Raw genomic sequence first — 20,000 nt, forward strand, 5'->3', positions numbered from 1 at the left:
TGAGATTACAGAGAGACAGTGAAACTAGAGGATGCGATTACAGAGAAACAGTGAAACTATAGGATGTAGATTACAGAGAGACAGTGAAACTATAGGATGAGATTACAGAGAGACAGTGAAACTATAGGATGTAGATTACAGAGAGACAGTGAAACTAGAGGATGAGATTACAGAGAGACAGTGAAACTATAGGATGAGATTACAGAGAAACAGTGAAACTATAAAATGTAGATTACAGAGAGACAGTGAAACTATAGGATGAGATTACAGAGAGACAGTGAAAATATAGGATGAGATTACAGAGAGACAGTGAAACTATAGGATGAGATTACAGAGAGACAGTGAAAATATAGGATGAGATTACAGAGAGACAGTGAAACTAGAGGATGAGATTACAGAGAGACAGTGAAAATATAGGATGAGATTACAGAGAGACAGTGAAACTATAGGATGAGATTACAGAGAGACAGTGAAACTATAGGATGAGATTACAGAGAGACAGTGAACCTATAGGATGAGATTACAGAGAGACAGTGAAACTATAGGATGAGATTACAGAGAGACAGTGAAACTATAGGATGAGATTACAGAGAGACAGGGGGTAATGTCCTGTCCTCTGGGGAGTGTGTGACGGGGGTAATGTCCTCTGGGGAGTGTGTGATGGGGGTAATGTCCTGTCCTCTGCGGAGTGTGTGACGGGGGTAATGTCCTTTGGGGAGTGTGTGATGGGGGTAATGTCCTGTCCCCTGGGCAGTGTGTGATGGGGGTAATGTCCTCTGGGCAGTGTGTGACGGGGGTAATGTCCTCTGGGGAGTGTGTGACGGGGGTAATGTCCTGTCCCCTGGGCAGTGTGTGACGGGGGTAATGTCCTGTCCTCTGGGGAGTGTGTGATGGGGGTAATGTCCTGTCCCCTGGGCAGTGTGTGACGGGGGTAATGTCCTCTGGGGAGTGTGTGACGGGGGTAATGTCCTGTCCCCTGGACAGTGTGTGATGGGGGTAATGTCCTCTGGGCAGTGTGTGACGGGGGTAATGTCCTCTGGGGAGTGTGTGACGGGGGTAATGTCCTGTCCCCTGGGCAGTGTGTGATGGGGGTAATGTCCTCTGGGCAGTGTGTGACGGGGGTAATGTCCTCTGGGGAGTGTGTGACGGGGGTAATGTCCTGTCCCCTGGGCAGTGTGTGACGGGGGTAATGTCCTGTCCTCTGGGGAGTGTGTGATGGGGGTAATGTCCTGTCCCCTGGGCAGTGTGTGACGGGGGTAATGTCCTCTGGGGAGTGTGTGACGGGGGTAATGTCCTGTCCTCTGGTGAGTGTGTGACGGGGGTAATGTCCTCTGGGGAGTGTGTGACGGGGGTAATGTCCTGTCCTCTGGGGAGTGTGTGACGGGGGTAATGTCCTGTCCTCTGGGGAGTGCGTGACGGGGGTAATGTCCTCTGGGGAGTGTGTGACGGGGGTAATGTCCTGTCCTCTGGGGAGTGCGTGACGGGGGTAATGTAACTCACTTCTGGAAGATCTTGGATCGTTTGTCGCTGGAGAAGTTCTCAAGCTGCAAGGACTCCTGGGTAAGATACGCCACGGCGAGGTGGAAGTAGTTGTTCCACAGCTGAGAGGAGAGAAGAGAGGAGAGAGGGAGATAAGTGAGGAGAGAAGAGAGAGGGGAGGAGAGGGGGAAGAGAGAAGAGAGGAGAGAGGGAGATAAGTGAGAAGGGAGGAGAGAGGGAGATAAGTGAGGAGAGAGAGGAGAGAAGAGAGGAGAGAGGGAGATAAGTGAGGAGAGAAGAGAGAAGGGAGGAGAGGGGGAAGAGAGATGGAAGAGAGAAGGGAGGAGAGGAGGAAGAGAGGGAAGAGAGAAGGGAGAAAGAGAGAGAGGTGCATATTGCCAGGTTGTCATAGCAATAACAATCTCATCCTGAAGATATCTATAAACATTCAGACCATTCTATATTAGACTCCGCCCTTCAGACACTCTCTTTCTGAAGCAGAGGCACCGACACACAGACGACAACATGGCTTAGATTCAGAGACACATATTCATTCTATTAAAGAGGTGTTGTAGCCAGACAAATTATCCCTGTGCCCTTTAGTTGTTGATGAAGACATATTCAAAATAACAGAATTCAGCAGGACGTCTCAGTGTTATCAGGAGACGCGTGAACTTTATCACAATGAAGACATGACCTGAAGGCTTTGAAAAGCTGCCCAGACCCTCGTCTGCACTTAAATAGTTAACAGCATTAACAATTCTTCCGTATGTGACAGATTTGAAAAGTAGGAAAAAAAGGAGCATGAATGCCTCGAAGAGACGAGATAAAATATTCCCGAAATGGCTTTTTTTAAAATCACAGCTCATTATACAGTAATTTAAGTGTACCACTGTCAAACGTGTTTATGCTAATCTCATTTTAGTGCTGTAGAGTTCAACCCCTTTCGTTAAGAGCGTTCAAATGACCAAGTGAGTCCCAAATGGCACCCTATTCTCTATTCAGTGCACTACTTCGTACCAGAGCCCTAGTCAAAAGTAGTGCACTACCTAGGGGGTAAGGTGTAATTTGGGACGTTATCCCTACTATTACAGAGCCTTCAGAAAGTGTTTATACCCCACGGACTTAATCCCCGTGTTGTTACAGCCTGAATTCAACATGGATTAAATGGATCTCTTTTCTCACCCATCTACACACAATACCCCACAATGCCCCACAATATCCCACAATACCCCACAATGCCCCACAATGCCCCACAATATCCCACAATGCCCCACAATATCCCACAATACCCCACAATAGTCCACAATGACAAGTGAAAAAAAATAAACATCCCTTTTTCAGGACCCTGTCAAAGATAATTTGTAAAAATCCAAATAACTTCACAGATCTTCATTGTAAAGGGTTTAAACACTGTTTGCCATGCATGTTCAATGAACCATAAACAATGAATGAACATGAACCTGTGGAACGGTAAGACACTAACAGCTTACAGACGGTAGGCAATTAAGGTCACAGTTATGAAAACTTAGGACACTAAAGAGGCCTTTGTACTGACTCTGAAAAACACCAAAAGAAAGATGCCCAGGGTCGCTGCTCATCTGTGTGAACGTGCCTTAGGCATGCTGCAGGAGGCATGAGGACTGCAGATGAGGAATAAATTACAATGTGTGTACTGTGAGACGCCTAAGACAGCGCTACAGGGAGACAGGACGGACAGCTGATCGTCCTCGCAGTGGCAGACCACGTGTAACAACACCTGCACAGGATCGGTACATCCGAACATCACACCTGCGGGACAGGTACAGGATGGCAACAACAACTGCCCGAGTTACACCAGGAACGCACAATCCCTCCATCAGTGCTCAGACTGTCCGGCCTGTTTTAAGGCAGGTCCTCACCAGGCATCACCGGCAACAACGTCGCCTATGAGCACAAACCCACCATCACTGGACCAGACAGGACTGGCAAAAAGTGCTCTTCACTGACGAGTCGCGGTTTTGTCTCACCAGGGGTGATGGTCAGATTTGCATTTATTGTTGAAGGAATGAGTGCTACACCGAGGCCTGTACTCTGGAGCGGGATCGATTTGGAGGTGGAGGGTCTGTCATGGTCTGGGGCGGTGTGTCACAGCCTCATCGGACTGAGCTTGTTGTCATTGCAGGCAATCTCAACGCTGTGCGTTACAGGGAAGACATCCTCCTCCCTCATGTGGTTCCCTTCCTGCAGGCTCATCCTGACATGACCCTCCAGCATGACAATTCCACCAGCCATACTGCTCATTCTGTGCGTGATTTCCTGCAAAACAGGAATGTCAGTGTTCTGCCATGGCCAGCGAAGAGCCCGGATCTCAATCCCATTGAGCACGTCTGGGACCTGTTAGATCGGAGGGTCAGGGCTAGGCCCATTCCCCCCAGAAATGTCCGGGAACTTGCAGGTGCCTTGGTGGAAGAGTGGCATATCTGGTGCAGTTCAGGAGGAGATGCACTGCAGTACTTAATGCAGCTGGTGGCCACACCAGATACTGACTGTTACTTTTGATTTTGACCCCCCCTTTGTTCAGGGACAAATTATAAAATTCCTGTTAGTCACATGTCTGTGGAACTTCAGTTCAGTTTATGTCTCAGTTGTTGAATCTTGTTATGTTCATACAAATATTTACACGTTAAGTTTACAGAAAATAAATGCAGTGAGAGAGTGTTTTATTGTGGTTGCTGAGATTAGAAATGCATTCAAAATCAAATATAGAAATATTAAAACTTTGGACACCTACTCATTCCAGGATTTTCTTTATTTGTACTATTTTCTGTATTTGCAGAATAATAGTGAAGACATCAAAACTATGAAATAACACATATGGAATCATGTAGTAACCAAAAAAGTGTTAAACAAATCAAAATATATTTTATATTTGAGATTATTCAAAGTAGCCACCCTTTGCCTTGATGACAACTTTGCACTCTCTTGGCATTTTCTCAAACAGCTTCATGAGGTAGTCACCTGGAATGCATTTCAATTAACACGTTAATTCGTGAAATTTCTTTCCTTCTTAATGTGTTTGAGCCAATCAGTTGTGCTGTGACAAGGTAGGGGTGGTATACAGAAGATAGCCCTATTTGGTAAAAGACCAAGTCCACATTAAGAACAGCTCAAATAATCAAAGAGAAACGACAGTCCATCATTACTTTAAGACATGAAGGTCAGTCAATCCGGAAAATGTCAAGAACTTTGAATGTTTCTTCAACTGCAGTCGCAAAAACCATCAAGCGCTGTGATTAAACTGGCTCTAATGAGAACCGCCACGGGAAAGGAAGACCCAGAGTTACCTCTGCTGCACATTAGAGTTACTAGCCTCAGAAATTGCAGCCCAAATAAATGCTTCACAGAGTTAAAGTAACAGACACATCTCAACATCAGCTGTTCTGAGGTCACTGCTTGAATCAGGCCTTCATGGTCGAATTGATGCAAAGAAACCACTACTAAAGGACACCAATAATAAGAAGATACTTGCTTGGGCCAAGAAACATGAGCAATTAGACTGATGGAAAACTGCCCTTTGGTCTGATGATTTGAGATTTGTGGTTCCAACCGCTGTGTCTTTGTGGGATGCAGAGTAAGTGATCAGATGATCTTCACGTGTGTGGTTCCCATCGTGAAGCATGGAGGAGGAAGTGTGATGGTGTCAGGGTGCTTTGATGGTGACACTGTCAGTGATTTATTTAGAATTCAAGGCACACTTAACCAGCATTGCTACCACAGCATTCTGCAGCGATATGCCATCACATCTGGTTTGCGCTTAGTGGGATTATAATTTCTTTTTCAAAATGACAATGACCCAACACACCTCCAGGCTGTGTAAGGGCTATTTGACCAAGGAGAGTGATGGAGTGCTGCATCAGATGACCTGGTCTCCACAATCACCCAACCTCAACCCAAATGAGATGGTTTGAGATGAGTCGGACCGCAGAGTGAAGGAAAAGCAGTCAACAAGTGCTCAGCATATGTGGGAACTCCTTCAAGACGGTTGGAAAAGCATTCCAGGTGAAACTGGTGGAGAGAACGCCAAGAGTGTGCAAAGCTGTCATCAAGGAAAAGGGTGGCTACTTTGAAGAATCTCCAATATACAATATGCACACATTTACAAGGTAATATGCGAAAGACTAACACCAGGATCATGGGTTGAGGACCAGGGCTCAAGTCCTACTTCAACACTCTTTAAAGTTATTGAAGGAAGCCCTCAAATTAGATAAAGACGTCCTTGTAGATCACTCACACCGGGGCGCTCAAGCAAGGTAGCCTGGTGGAAAACCTTATGTCATCGTGGCTAAACTTCACCACTACCAGGATTGTATTGGTGTAACGTAACTTACTTTTCTTACTTGACACCTTTGTTGAGAACTTAGATGTTCCTACAGTTGAACCTGAGAACTTAGATGTTCCTACAGTTGAACCTGAGAACTTAGATGTTCCTACAGTTGAACCTGAGATAGCTGCTGAACTAGAAGAGCAACTCTCGGTAGAAGAGATGGTGTTGGAAATTAAATCTACGCAGTGCGGTAAATCCCCTGGACCCGATGGATTTCTGAGGTAATTCTTATAGAAAACATTCTCAGATCTACACCTCTCCTCTCTTGCTTTCCGAATCAATTCTCCTCAAACTCTTTAACCGTCAACAATGAGACAGGCATGCATTTCACTTCTTCTGATAAAAACAACCTCTTGAGTGTGGTTCATATAGGCCTTTAAGTTCTTTACTGAATTGAGTTGTAAAGATTCTTTCTAAGATGATTGCCTGCCGTTTTGAGTCAGTCCTTCCCTGCATTATCTCTACAGATGAAACGTTTTGAGTCAGTCCTACCCTACATTATCTCCACAGATCAAACATTTTGAGTCAGTCATTCTCTACATTATCTCCACAAAGCAAACATTTTGAGTCAGTCCTTCCCTACATTATCTCCACAGAGCAAACATTTTGAGTCAGTCCTACCCTACATTATCTCCACAGATCAAACATTTTGAGTCAGTCATTCTCTACATTATCTCCACAAAGCAAACATTTTGAGTCAGTCCTTCCCTACATTATCTCCACAGAGCAAACATTTTGAGTCAGTCCTACCCTACATTATCTCCACAGATCAAACATTTTGAGTCAGTCATTCTCTACATTATCTCCACAAAGCAAACATTTTGAGTCAGTCCTCCTCCACAAAGCAAACATTTTGAGTCAGTCCTTCCCTACATTATCTCCACAGAGCAAACATTTTGAGTCAGTCCTCCACAGAGCAAACATTTTGAGTCAGTCCTCCTCCACAGAGCGAACATTTTGAGTCAGTCCTTCCCTACATTATCTCTACAGATCAAACTGTTTTAATTAAAAACCGTCATTATTTTTTCAACATCACACATCTGTATGATATACTTTATAATCCCCTCATCTGATAACCCAGAGATAATGTTATCACATGATGCTGAGAAGGCGTTTGATTGGGTGGAGTGGGATTATCTATTTTATACTCTCAAACCATTTGGATTCAGTCACAATTTTATGTTCTGGATCAAAGTCCTTTATTCCTCCTGGTTGCAGCGTGTACAAATAAATAAAAACCGTATTTCCAACTTTAACGTGGAACAAGCCAGGGTTGTCCTCTATCCCCTCAGCTGTTTGCCATTGCAATTGAGCATTTAGCCACAGCAAATACATAGTAACACCACTATCAAAAGGTATTCGAAGAGGAGGCTTAGAGCACTCTATGCATATGACGTGCTATTTTATATGTCTGACCCTTTAACTGGTCCTCCAAAATCAAATCAAATACAATTTTATTAGTCAAATGTTTAGCAGATGTTATTGTAGCGAAATGTTTGTTCCAGAGATCCAGGTTCTACTAAAGACATTTGGTAAAATATCCGGGTTGAAAGTGAATTGATGCCTTTTAATCCTTCTGCCATGCAAACGTATTTTAGTCATGTATCCTTCAGGGTGACGACACAGAAATTTAAATATTTGGGTCACACACAATTTACAAAGATCTCCATAAAGCCAATTTCCCTCCCTTGATACTCCACCTGAAACAGGTGCAGGTAGCCTAGTGGTTAGAGCGTTGGACTAGTAACCGAAAGGTTGTAAGATCGAATCCCCGAGCTGCCCCTGAACAAGGCAGTTTAACCTCATAGGCCGTCATTGTAAATAATAATTTATCCTTAACTGAATTTCCTCATTAAATACAGGTAAAAGTAAAACAAAAAAAATAAAAACAGGATTTACTTTCTCTTTCTTTGAGCGGAATAATTAACTAAATTAATTTATTTCCTAAGTTTTTACACTTATTTCAATGCATTCTTATCTTTATGATAAAATATGTATTTTTTTTTATCTCCATAGATAAACTGATATCTGCTTTTATCTGGATCAAGAAAACCCCTTGGATACGTAGAAGCGTATTGCAGAGATCTCGTCCTCAGGGTGGATTGACCATGCGCCTAGATGCACAATGCACTTCTCTCTCCAATTTAGTCATTGTCTGTGCTCCTGTCAATGTTGAGTAAGGACATACTCGCATAGAAGTGGCCTGCGCGCAAATGAAGGCATATAAATGTGCTCATTTGGGGATCGAAGAGTGTGCAAAGCTGTCATCAAGGCAAAGAATCTTAAATATAAAATATATTTTGATTACTACATGATTCCATATGTGTTATTTCATATCTCCACTATTATTCTACAATGTAGAAAATAGTAAGAATAAAGAAAAACCCTTGAGTTGAGTAATGTTGACTGGTACATATCTTTATTTTTTATTTTTATCCAAATATGTTCTACCTGCAGGCTGTAATGTATTAATTTGATATTTATATTTATATTTCATTTGCTAATAATAATAGCTTTATGCTATTTTAACATATTTGGCAATGGAAATAGAAGTGACTCTTTAGGTTTGTATCATTTTCATTTAGATTTGGATAGAATTTAGATTAACCACGTGGCAATGATTTTGAGATATGAAGACGATATTATAAATAAGAAGTAAAATGTTTCACGGAAATGTGCATTTGATATTCATAACTGGCAGGCAGATTGGTAGAAACGCTAAGATACAATGACATTCCACATGAGAAATATTGCCGATTCCCCATGTAGTGTATTAAGGCAACTTCCTGAGAGTAATGGCAGAACCTGCGAAAGCCAGCAGGAACAGGAGGAGAATAGTTGGGTAAGGTTAAGGTTGTTTTTACTCTGGTTATCTAGATCTCTGGCTCCCTCTTGAGGCATTTGTCTTATTTAATCAAACCGTAAGCTTAAAGCATCAGACAAGCTCAATACATATAGCTGATTTTATTAAAACACATAGGGTGTGTCGATATATGGAAAAATACACGTTTAAAACATTCTAGCAATCGATCGGTCGAAAGAACAGACGACTTTCGGTCCACCAATATTTTTTGGGGGTCGGGGACAGCCCTAAAATAACCATACATTTTACATTTCATTAACAGTATTCAACCAGTGTTTTTGATGCAGGAGATTGCTCTGCAAAGTGTCAGCAATAAATAATTTTGAAGGCAATCAAGTCACCGTTCTGAACCGTCTTTAATGACTTCACTATTCAACCAGTCTCGTTAAGCTCTCCTAATGCAGTGCAAGACTAGCGAAACAAAACTCTACATAAACAGAGATTTGACATTAGATTTACATAATTCAACCAGTCTTCAGGTCTGGCAGATTGACTAATGGAGTAACAGTAATTGTTTTTAACAAACTGAGGCTTTATAGAGTGGTGAGCTCACCTGAAGCTCAAAGTTGGTCTGATCCAGGAACTTCTTGTTTAACACGGCTGCATACTGATTAATGGCCCTCAGGAACACTCTGAAAGAAATCACAGAGACATCTGGTTTAGATCCAAACTGATTAATGTCCCTCAGGAACACTCTGAAAGAAATCAGAGAGACATCTGGTTTAGATCCAAACTGATTAATGTCCCTCAGGAACACTTTGAAAGAAATCAGAGAGACATCTGGTTTAGATCCAAACTGATTAATGTCCCTCAGGAACACTCTGAAAGAAATCACAGAGACATCTGGTTTAGATGCAAACTGATTAATGGCCCTCAGGAACACTCTGAAAGAAATCACAGAGACATCTGGTTTAGATCCAAACTGATTAATGTCCCTCAGGAACACTCTGAAAGAAATCACAGAGACATCTGGTTTAGATCCAAACTGATTAATGTCCCTCAGGAACACTCTGAAAGAAATCACAGAGACATCTGGTTTAGATACAAACTGATTAATGGCCCTCAGGAACACTCTGAAAGAAATCACAGAGACATCTGGTTTAGATCCAAACTGATTAATGGCCCTCAGGAACACTCTGAAAGAAATCAGAGAGACATCTGGTTTAGATCCAAACTGATTAATGGCCCTCAGGAACACTCTGAAAGAAATCACAGAGACATCTGGTTTAGATGCAAACTGATTAATGGCCCTCAGAAACACTCTGAAAGAAATCAGAGAGACATCTGGTTTAGATCCAAACTGATTAATGTCCCTCGGGAACACTCTGAAAGAAATCAGAGAGACATCTGGTTTAGATCCAAACTGATTAATGGCCCTCAGGAACACTCAGACAGCAGGAGAACATTACCAGGAACACTCAGACAGCAGGAGAACATTACCAGGAACAGACAGCAGGAGAACGTTATCAGGAACAGAAGGCAGGAGAACATTACCAGGAACACAGACAGCAGGAGAACATTACCAGGAACACAGACAGCAGGAGAACATTTCCAGGAACACTCAGAAATCAGGAGAACATTACCAGGAACACTCAGACAGCAGGAGAACATTGTTATGTTCCACCCTACATATCACCATATCATTACTATGTTCCACCCTACATATCACCACATCATTACTATGTTCCACCCTACATATCACCACATCATTACTATGTTCCACCCTACATATCACCACATCATTACTATGTTCCACCCTACATATCACCACATCATTACTATGTTCCACCCTACATATCACCACATCATTACTATGTTCCACCCTACATATCACCACATCATTACTATGTTCCACCCTACATATCACCACATCATTACTATGTTCCACCCTACATATCACCACATCATTACTATGTTCCACCCTACATATCACCATATCATTACTATGTTCCACCCTACATATCACCACCTCATTACTATGTTCCACCCTACATATCACCACATCATTATTATGTTCCACCCTACATATCACCACCTCATTACTATGTTCCACCCTACATATCACCACATCATTACTATGTTCCACCCTACATATCACCACATCATTACTATGTTCCACCCTACATATCACCACGTCATTACTATGTTCCACCCCCACCCTACATATCACCACATCATTACTATGTTCCACCCTACATATCACCACATCATTACTATGTTCAACCCTACATATCACCACATTATTACTATGTTCCACCCTACATATCACCACCTCATTACTATGTTCAACCCTACATATCACCACATCATTACTATGTTCCACCCTACATATCACCACATCATTACTATGTTCCACCCTACATATCACCACATCATTACTATGTTCCACACTACATATCACCACATCATTACTATGTTCCACCCTACATATCACCACATCATTACTATGTTCCACCCTACATATCACCACATCATTACTATGTTCCACCCTACATATCACCACATCATTACTATGTTCCACCCTACATATCACCACATCATTACTATGTTCTACCCTACATATCACCACATCATTACTATGTTCCACCCACACCCTACATATCACCACATCATTACTATGTTCCACCCCCACCCTACATATCACCACCTCATTACTATGTTCCACCCTACATATCACCACATCATTACTATGTTCCACCCCCACCCTACATATCACCACATCATTACTATGTTCCACCCTACATATCACCACATCATTACTGTTCCACCCTACATATCACCACATCATTACTATGTTCCACCCTCAATATCACCACATCATTACTATGTTCCACCCTTCATATCACCACATCATTACTATGTTCCACACTACATATCACCACATCATTACTATGTTCCACCCCCACCCTACATATCACCACATCATTACTATGTTCCACCCTACATATCACCACGTCATTACTATGTTCCCCCCTACATATCACCACCTCATTACTATGTTCCACCCTACATATCACCACATCATTACTATGTTCCACCCTACATATCACCACATCATTACTATGTTCCACCCTACATATCACCACATCATTACTATGTTCCACCCTACATATCACCACATCACTACTATGTTCCACCCCCACCCTACATATCACCACCTCATTACTATGTTCCACCCTACATATCACCACATCATTACTATGTTCCACCCTACATATCACCACATCATTACTATGTTCCACCCCCACCCTACATATCACCACATCATTACTATGTTCCACCCTACATATCACCACATCATCACTATGTTCCACCCTACATATCACCACATCATTACTATGTTCCACCCTACATATCACCACATCATTAATATGTTCCACCCTACATATCACCACATCATTACTATGTTCCACCCTACATATCACCACATCATTACTATGTTCCACCCTACATATCACCACATCATTACTATGTTCCACCCTACATATCACCACATCATTACTATGTTCCCCCCTACATATCACCACATCATTACTATGTTCCCCCCTACATATCACCACATCATTACTATGTTCCACCCTACATATCACCACATCATTACTATGTTCCACCCTACATATCACCACATCATTACTATGTTCCACCCTACATATCACCACATCATTACTATGTTCCACCCCCACCCTACATATCACCACATCATTACTATGTTCCACCCTACATATCACCACGTCATTACTATGTTCCACCCTACATATCACCACATCATTACTATGTTCCACCCTACATATCATCATATCATTACTATGTTCCACCCTACATATCACCACATCATTACTATGTTCCACCCTACATATCACCACATCATTACTATGTTCCACCCTACATATCACCACATCATTACTATGTTCCACCCCCACCCTACATATCACCACATCATTACTATGTTCCACCCTACATATCACCACATCATTACTATGTTCCACCCTACATATCACCACCTCATTACTATGTTCCACCCTACATATCACCATATCATTACTATGTTCCACCACCACCCTACATATCACCACATCATTACTATGTTCCACCCCCACCCTACATATCACCACATCATTACTATGTTCCACCCTACATATCACCACATCATTACTATGTTCCACCCTACATATCACCACATCATTACTATGTTCCACCCTACATATCACCACATCATTACTATGTTCCACCCTACATATCACCACATCATTACTATGTTCCCCCCTACATATCACCACATCATTACTATGTTCCACCCTACATATCACCACATCATTACTATGTTCCACCCTACATATCACCACATCATTACTATGTTCCACCCTACATATCACCACATTATTACTATGTTCCACCCTACATATCACCACATCATTACTATGTTCCACCCTACATATCACCACATCATTACTATGTTCCCCCCTACATATCACCACATCATTACTATGTTCCACCCTACATATCACCACATCATTACTATGTTCCCCCCTACATATCACCACATCATTACTATGTTCCCCCCTACATATCACCACATCATTACTATGTTCCCCCCTACATATCACCACATCATTACTATGTTCCCCCCTACATATCACCACATCATTACTATGTTCCACCCTACATATCACCACATCATTACTATGTTCCACCCTACATATCACCACATCATTACTATGTTCCACCCTACATATCACCACATCATTACTATGTTCCACCCTACATATCACCACATCATCACTATGTTCCACCCTACATATCACCACATCATTACTATGTTCCACCCTACATATCACCACATCATTAATATGTTCTACCCTACATATCACCACATCATTACTATGTTCCACCCTACATATCACCACATCATTACTATGTTCCACCCTACATATCACCACATCATTACTATGTTCCACCCTACATATCACCACATCATTACTATGTTCCACCCTACATATCACCACATCATTACTATGTTCCACCCTACATATCACCACATCATTACTATGTTCCACCCTACATATCACCACATCATCACTATGTTCCACCCTACATATCACCACATCATTACTATGTTCCACCCTACATATCACCACATCATTAATATGTTCTACCCTACATATCACCACATCATTACTATGTTCCACCCTACATATCACCACATCATTACTATGTTCCACCCTACATATCACCACATCATTACTATGTTCCACCCTACATATCACCACATCATTACTATGTTCCACCCTACATATCACCACATCATTACTATGTTCCCCCCTACATATCACCACATCATTACTATGTTCCCCCCTACATATCACCACATCATTACTATGTTCCACCCTACATATCACCACATCATTACTATGTTCCACCCTACATATCACCACATCATTACTATGTTCCACCCTACATATCACCACATCATTACTATGTTCCACCCCCACCCTACATATCACCACATCATTACTATGTTCCACCCTACATATCACCACATCATTACTATGTTCCACCCTACATATCACCACCTCATTACTATGTTCCACCCTACATATCACCACATCATTACTATGTTCCACCCCCACCCTACATATCACCACATCATTACTATGTTCCACCCTACATATCACCACATCATTACTATGTTCCACCCTACATATCACCACATCATTACTATGTTCCACCCTACATATCACCACATCATTACTATGTTCCACCCTACATATCACCACATCATTACTATGTTCCACCCTACATATCACCACATCATTACTATGTTCCATCCTACATATCACCACATCATTACTATGTACCTGTAGCTACAGTATGATACGTGTTCAGCCTATAGGCTGCTACCTGCTACAGTATGGATTGGGTGTGTTTGATCTCCCACCAAACTCCATTTTCTAGAATGTTGTCTATTTCAACAGGTTCAATGGAAAGGATTAGCGTGTTGGATGTGAAGGGATTCATATTTCAAGTTGACCCCTGTGAATTACAAAACCGCCAGCACAAAAGACTGAGAGAGTCCAAATGCCACAGATGAATTAAGTGATGTCAAGTGATATCCCTTTAATCTCAGGTAATGGGTTGTTTTTCTGTGTTTCTCCTTCAGCGTGAAACACAAATCTCTAGCGGCATGACCTGTTGATCCGCTGTGAGACAGACAGATAATGGGAATGAACTGTCATCAGGGCTCGCAGGAGACGCCGGCTCACAGAGGTCAAGCCAGTGGGGGGGGTAGATAACCACAGAGAATACTGTGTGTGTGTGTTGTCAGAGAACACCAGTCTGGATCAAACTGTGAGGAAGTGATTGAGAGAGAGAGACTGTGTTCACTCACATACTGTGATTCAAAACACATCCAGGAAGTAGACTAGAGAACACAGAATAAACACATTTTCACATCTCTTTGATGACGCCTCGGGTTTGACCTTCAATGTGAATTTGTGCGACCTCAGCTCAGCCTATTAACAAAAAAGGGGGGTGGAGTGGGGGGGAGGGGGCGTTGCCCACTGATCAGCCAAATGCTCATTATTGATTATAACAGAGACATCTGAACAGGCCCGATGGCCCACCGGCAGTGCCACTTATTTTATTTTTTTGTGTACCAATGTGAACCCGCCCAACCCAACTAAAAAATGGTCCTGGCCCATCTGGCATTTGCCAGAATTGCCAGATGGCTAATCTGTATTTCCAGCCGGTTTTAGGAGTATAACTCTGTGTTTATCCATCTCAGGGAACATACACTGTGGTTCTTCCTTTCAACCTTTTGAGCTTCATGCCGTGATGGTTTTTGTGGTAGACGGTGGCAGATTGTGGTAAATTGCGTCATTCTGGTAACAGTGGCTGACGCTTAAATCACTACGCCATAGAATTCTGCGGCACACCTGAAAAAGCTGTGCATCTAACACGTCAGTCAGATGTCCCTGTACCGGCCCGAAAGGGTGTCTTCTCTCCAGTAGCTTATATAGAATAAGACCATGCACTGACTCACCCCACCTTAGTATACACACACACACACACACACACACACACACACACACACACACACACACACACACACACACACACTTAAGTGATAATGCCTAAGAAGCTGGTGTTTGGAGGATATACAGATCATTCGGAAAGTATTCAGACCCCTAGATTTTTTCCACATTTCGTTACTTTACAGCCTTATTCTAAAATGGATTTAATAAAAAATGTTACTCCTCAATCTACACAATACCCCATAATGACATCAAAATACCCCATAATGACATCACAATACCCCATAATGACATCACAATACCCCATAATGACATCACAATACCCCATTATGACAAGGCAAAAACAGTTTATAATTATTTGTATTAAAAACAAGTATTAAAAAAGAGAAATACCTTATTTACATCAGTATTCAGACCCTTTGGTATGAGACTCGAAATTGAGGTCAGGTGCATCCTGTTACCATTGATCATCCTTGAGATGTTTCTACAACTTGATTGGAGTCGACCTGTTGTAAATTCAATTGATTTGACATGATTTGGAAAGGCACACACCTGTCTATATAAGGCCCCACAGTTGACAGGGCACGTCAGAGAAAAACCAAGCCATGAGGTCGAAGGATTTGCCCGTAGAGATCCGAGACAGGATTGTGTCGAGGTTCAGATCTGGGGAAGGGTACTTAAACATTTCTGCAGCATTGAAGGACCACGAGAAAACAGTGGCCTCGATCATTCTTAAATGGAAGAAGTTTGGAACCACCAAGACTCTTCCTAGAGCTGGCCGCCTGGCCAAACTGAACAATCCGGGGTGAAAGGGCCTTGGTCAGGGAGGTTACCAAGAACCCGATGGTCACTTTGACAGAGCTCTAGAGTTCCTTTGTGGAGATGGGAGAACCTTCCAGAAGGATACCATCTCTGCAGTGTTCCAACAATCAAGTAAAGGACTCTCAGACCATGAGAAACAAAATTATGTGGTCTGATGAAACCTAGATTTGAACTCCATGGCCTGAATGCCAAGCGTCACGTCTGGAGGAAACCTGGCACCATTCCTACGGTGAAGTATGGTGGTGGAAGAATCATGCTGTGGGGATGTTTTTCAGCAGCAGGGACTGGGAGACTAGTCAGGATCAAGGGATAGAGGAACAGAGCGATTAGTTCAGAGAGATCCTTGATGAAAACCTGCTCCAGAGCACTCAGGAACTCAGACTGGGGGAAGGTTCACCTTCCAACAGGACAATGACCCTAAGCACACAGCCAACGTAAGAGTGGCTTTGGGACAAGTCTCTGAATATCCTTTAGTGGCCTAGCCAGAACCCGATCGAACATCTCTGAGGAAATATGACAATAGCTGTGCAGCAACACTCCCACATCCAACCTGACAGAGCTGGAGAGGATCTCTAGAGAAGAATATGAGAAACCCAAGAAGACTCGCGGCTGTAATCGCTGCCAAAGGTGCTTCAACAAAGTACTGAGTACTTGGGTCTGGATACTTATGTAAATGTGACATTTCAGTATTTTGTTTTACATAAACTTGAACACATTTCTAAAAACCCTTTTTTTGCTTTGTCATTGTGGAGTATTGTGTGTAGATTGACGAGAGGGGGGGAAAAAACAAGGTTATCCATTTTAGAATACGGCTTTAACATAAGAAAATGTTGAAAAAGTCAAGGGGTCTGTATTCTTTCTGAATGCACTGTATTGGCCTGGGTGTTGTCAGGCCCGAGACGAAGTATAACTGACATTTTTAATTTAAAAACGTTTTAATGACGAATTTATTCATATTATATCTTCCTTCCACAAGATATAGTCCCAACACAAATTTAGGGTTGTTACACAAGCAGGCTGGTAATTTGTTCTATTGGTTCGTTAGCCGGAGACATGACCCAGTCGTTCAGTCTCTGTGGATGCGACCCAGTCGTTCAGTCTTTTTGTTATGTATCTGTGGACACGACCCAGTCGTTCAGTCTTTTTATTCTGTATCTGTGAACGTGACCCAGTCGTTCAGTCTTGTTGTTCTGTATCTGTTCTGTTCGTTCTAAATGTTCCATTGGCATACTGGCTGGCAACGTTCTTATCCCTTGCGTGCTAGCTAACCGACTACGGCTAACTTACAGTCACGTCAAACAGCCAGAATAACCACAGTAGCTGCGTTTGTTGAAGCTGTTTTCTAGTGACGTTTATCTGGACACATCCATAACAATGAACTTATGAGGTGTGATTTCACCTGGAGTAGAAAATGTGCTCTCTCATCAGGACACTGTTGTTCAGAGGAGCTAACCAACAACACAGCTAACACAGTCACTTCAAACTGAAGCTGGAAACACTGCAAACTAGCTACATTTCGTTTTGTTTCTGTCATTTCTTTGTATAAAATCCATAAAAAATGATGAATGATTTCAACTGTCTGAGAAACGTTGCCTGTCTGTTGTCTGCCTCCCAACACTTCCACCACACGACACACCAACACCACTTCTGACACACCAACACCACAACACCACTTCTGACACACCGACACCACTTCTGACACACCGACACAACTTCTGACACACCAGCACCACTTCTGACACACCGACACCAATTCTGACACACCGACACCACTTCTGACACACCGACACCACTTCTGACACACCGACACCACTTCTGACACACCGACACCACTTCTGACACACCGACACCACTTCTGACACACGGTAGTCAAGGCTCAAGGGCAATTTCCTTTCATACAATATTCATGCCTGAATGTTATCCAGGGCTAACCTGCATGTTATCCAGGGCTAACCTGAATGTTATCCAGGGCTAACCTGAATGTTATCCAGGGCTAACCTGAATGTTATCCAGGGCTAACCTGGATGTTATCCAGGGCTAACCTGAATGTTATCCAGGGCTAACCTGAATGTTATCCAGGGCTAACCTGGATGTTATCCAGGGCTAACCTGAATGTTATCCAGGGCTAACCTGGATGTTATCCATGGCTAACCTGAATGTTATCCAGGGCTAACCTGAATGTTATCCAGGGCTAACCTGAATGTTATCCAGGGCTAACCTGGATGTTATCCAGGGCTAACCTGAATGTTATCCAGGGCTAACCTGAATGTTATCCAGGGCTTACCTGAATGTTATCCAGGGCTAACCTGAATGTTATCCAGGGCTAACCTGAATGTTATCCAGGGCTAACCTGAATGTTATCTAAGGCTAACCTGGATGTTATCCAGGGCTAACCCGAATGTTATCCAAGGCTGTCTCTATCTTTACCCTCGGTGGTGGAGACTCCTGAAACCCCCCCAACCCCTCCATGTCTCTATCTTTACCCTTGGTGGTGGAGACTCCTGAACCCCCCCTCCCCCCTCCCTCTAGCACTCATCCAGCAGCCCGTGACCACATTACTAAAGCCCAGTCTGCCTGAGCTGACCTGGGTCTCCCTCTCCTCCTCTTCCCGACTCCACACCTCAGTCAATTTTCTGCAGCTGTGAACATGCCAATATAGATGATGGGCTCGGCGCCGGCCGGGGTAAATGGTACAGTATGGTTTCATCCATTGCACCTGTCCACTGAGAAATATTACTGCTTTATATTGGATGTCTACCTGGATGGATGCCCACAGCGGTCCCCTGGACCGGACAGGTCAACTAAACTGTGCAGTTTACACTTAAGTCAGCATGTCCAAATCAAATCACACTTTATTCTTTTGATGTGTTGACTGCACTGTTGAGAGGAGCGCTCCCACGTATTCATGTCATTGTAGCCGGGTATAAACCGGTATAAACATGCTGACTTGTGAGCTCTCCTCTCAACAGTGCAGGGAAAACATCAACGTGATAGTAATGGAAACAATAAGGCAAAAATGTATTTTTTTTTTTTTTAAAGAGCTGTAAATGTTCATGTTGTGATGTCATCATGACCCTGATGTTAATGTTGTGACCCTGATGTTAATGTTGTGATGTCATCATGACCCTGATGTTAATGTTGTGACCCTGATGTTAATGTTGTGATGTCATCATGACCCTGATGTTAATGATCAGCTGATAGTGATGTCATCATGACCCTGATGTCAATGATCAGCTGATAGTGATGTCATCATGACCCTGATGTTAATGTTGTGATGGTTGTTGCTCAATATGCAATAAGAGAGAGAAACAGTCTCTCTGCAGTAGGTCTATAATAATGACTGAATACAACACTAGACTACAGAGAGAGACAGTCTCTCTGCAGTAGGTCTATAATAATGTCTGAATACAACACTGTAGACTACAGAGAGAAACAGTCT

General features: G+C 42.7%; 1 protein-coding gene across 1 annotated transcript in view; it reads right to left on the reverse strand.

Annotated features, from left to right (window-relative positions):
• Positions 1-20,000, reverse strand: part of LOC110513667 (dedicator of cytokinesis protein 1) — a 527,949-nt gene that overhangs the window by 141,099 nt on the left and 366,850 nt on the right. The window contains exons 30-31 of the mRNA XM_036990103.1: positions 9,262-9,340; positions 1,500-1,601 (exon numbers count right to left, since the gene is read on the reverse strand). Of these exons, the coding sequence (XP_036845998.1) occupies positions 1,500-1,601; positions 9,262-9,340 (181 nt within the window). The remainder of the gene's footprint in view (positions 1-1,499; positions 1,602-9,261; positions 9,341-20,000) is intronic.

Source organism: Oncorhynchus mykiss, chromosome 1 (genome assembly GCF_013265735.2).
Source record: "Oncorhynchus mykiss isolate Arlee chromosome 1, USDA_OmykA_1.1, whole genome shotgun sequence".
NCBI classification, from domain to species: Eukaryota; Metazoa; Chordata; class Actinopteri; order Salmoniformes; family Salmonidae; genus Oncorhynchus; species Oncorhynchus mykiss.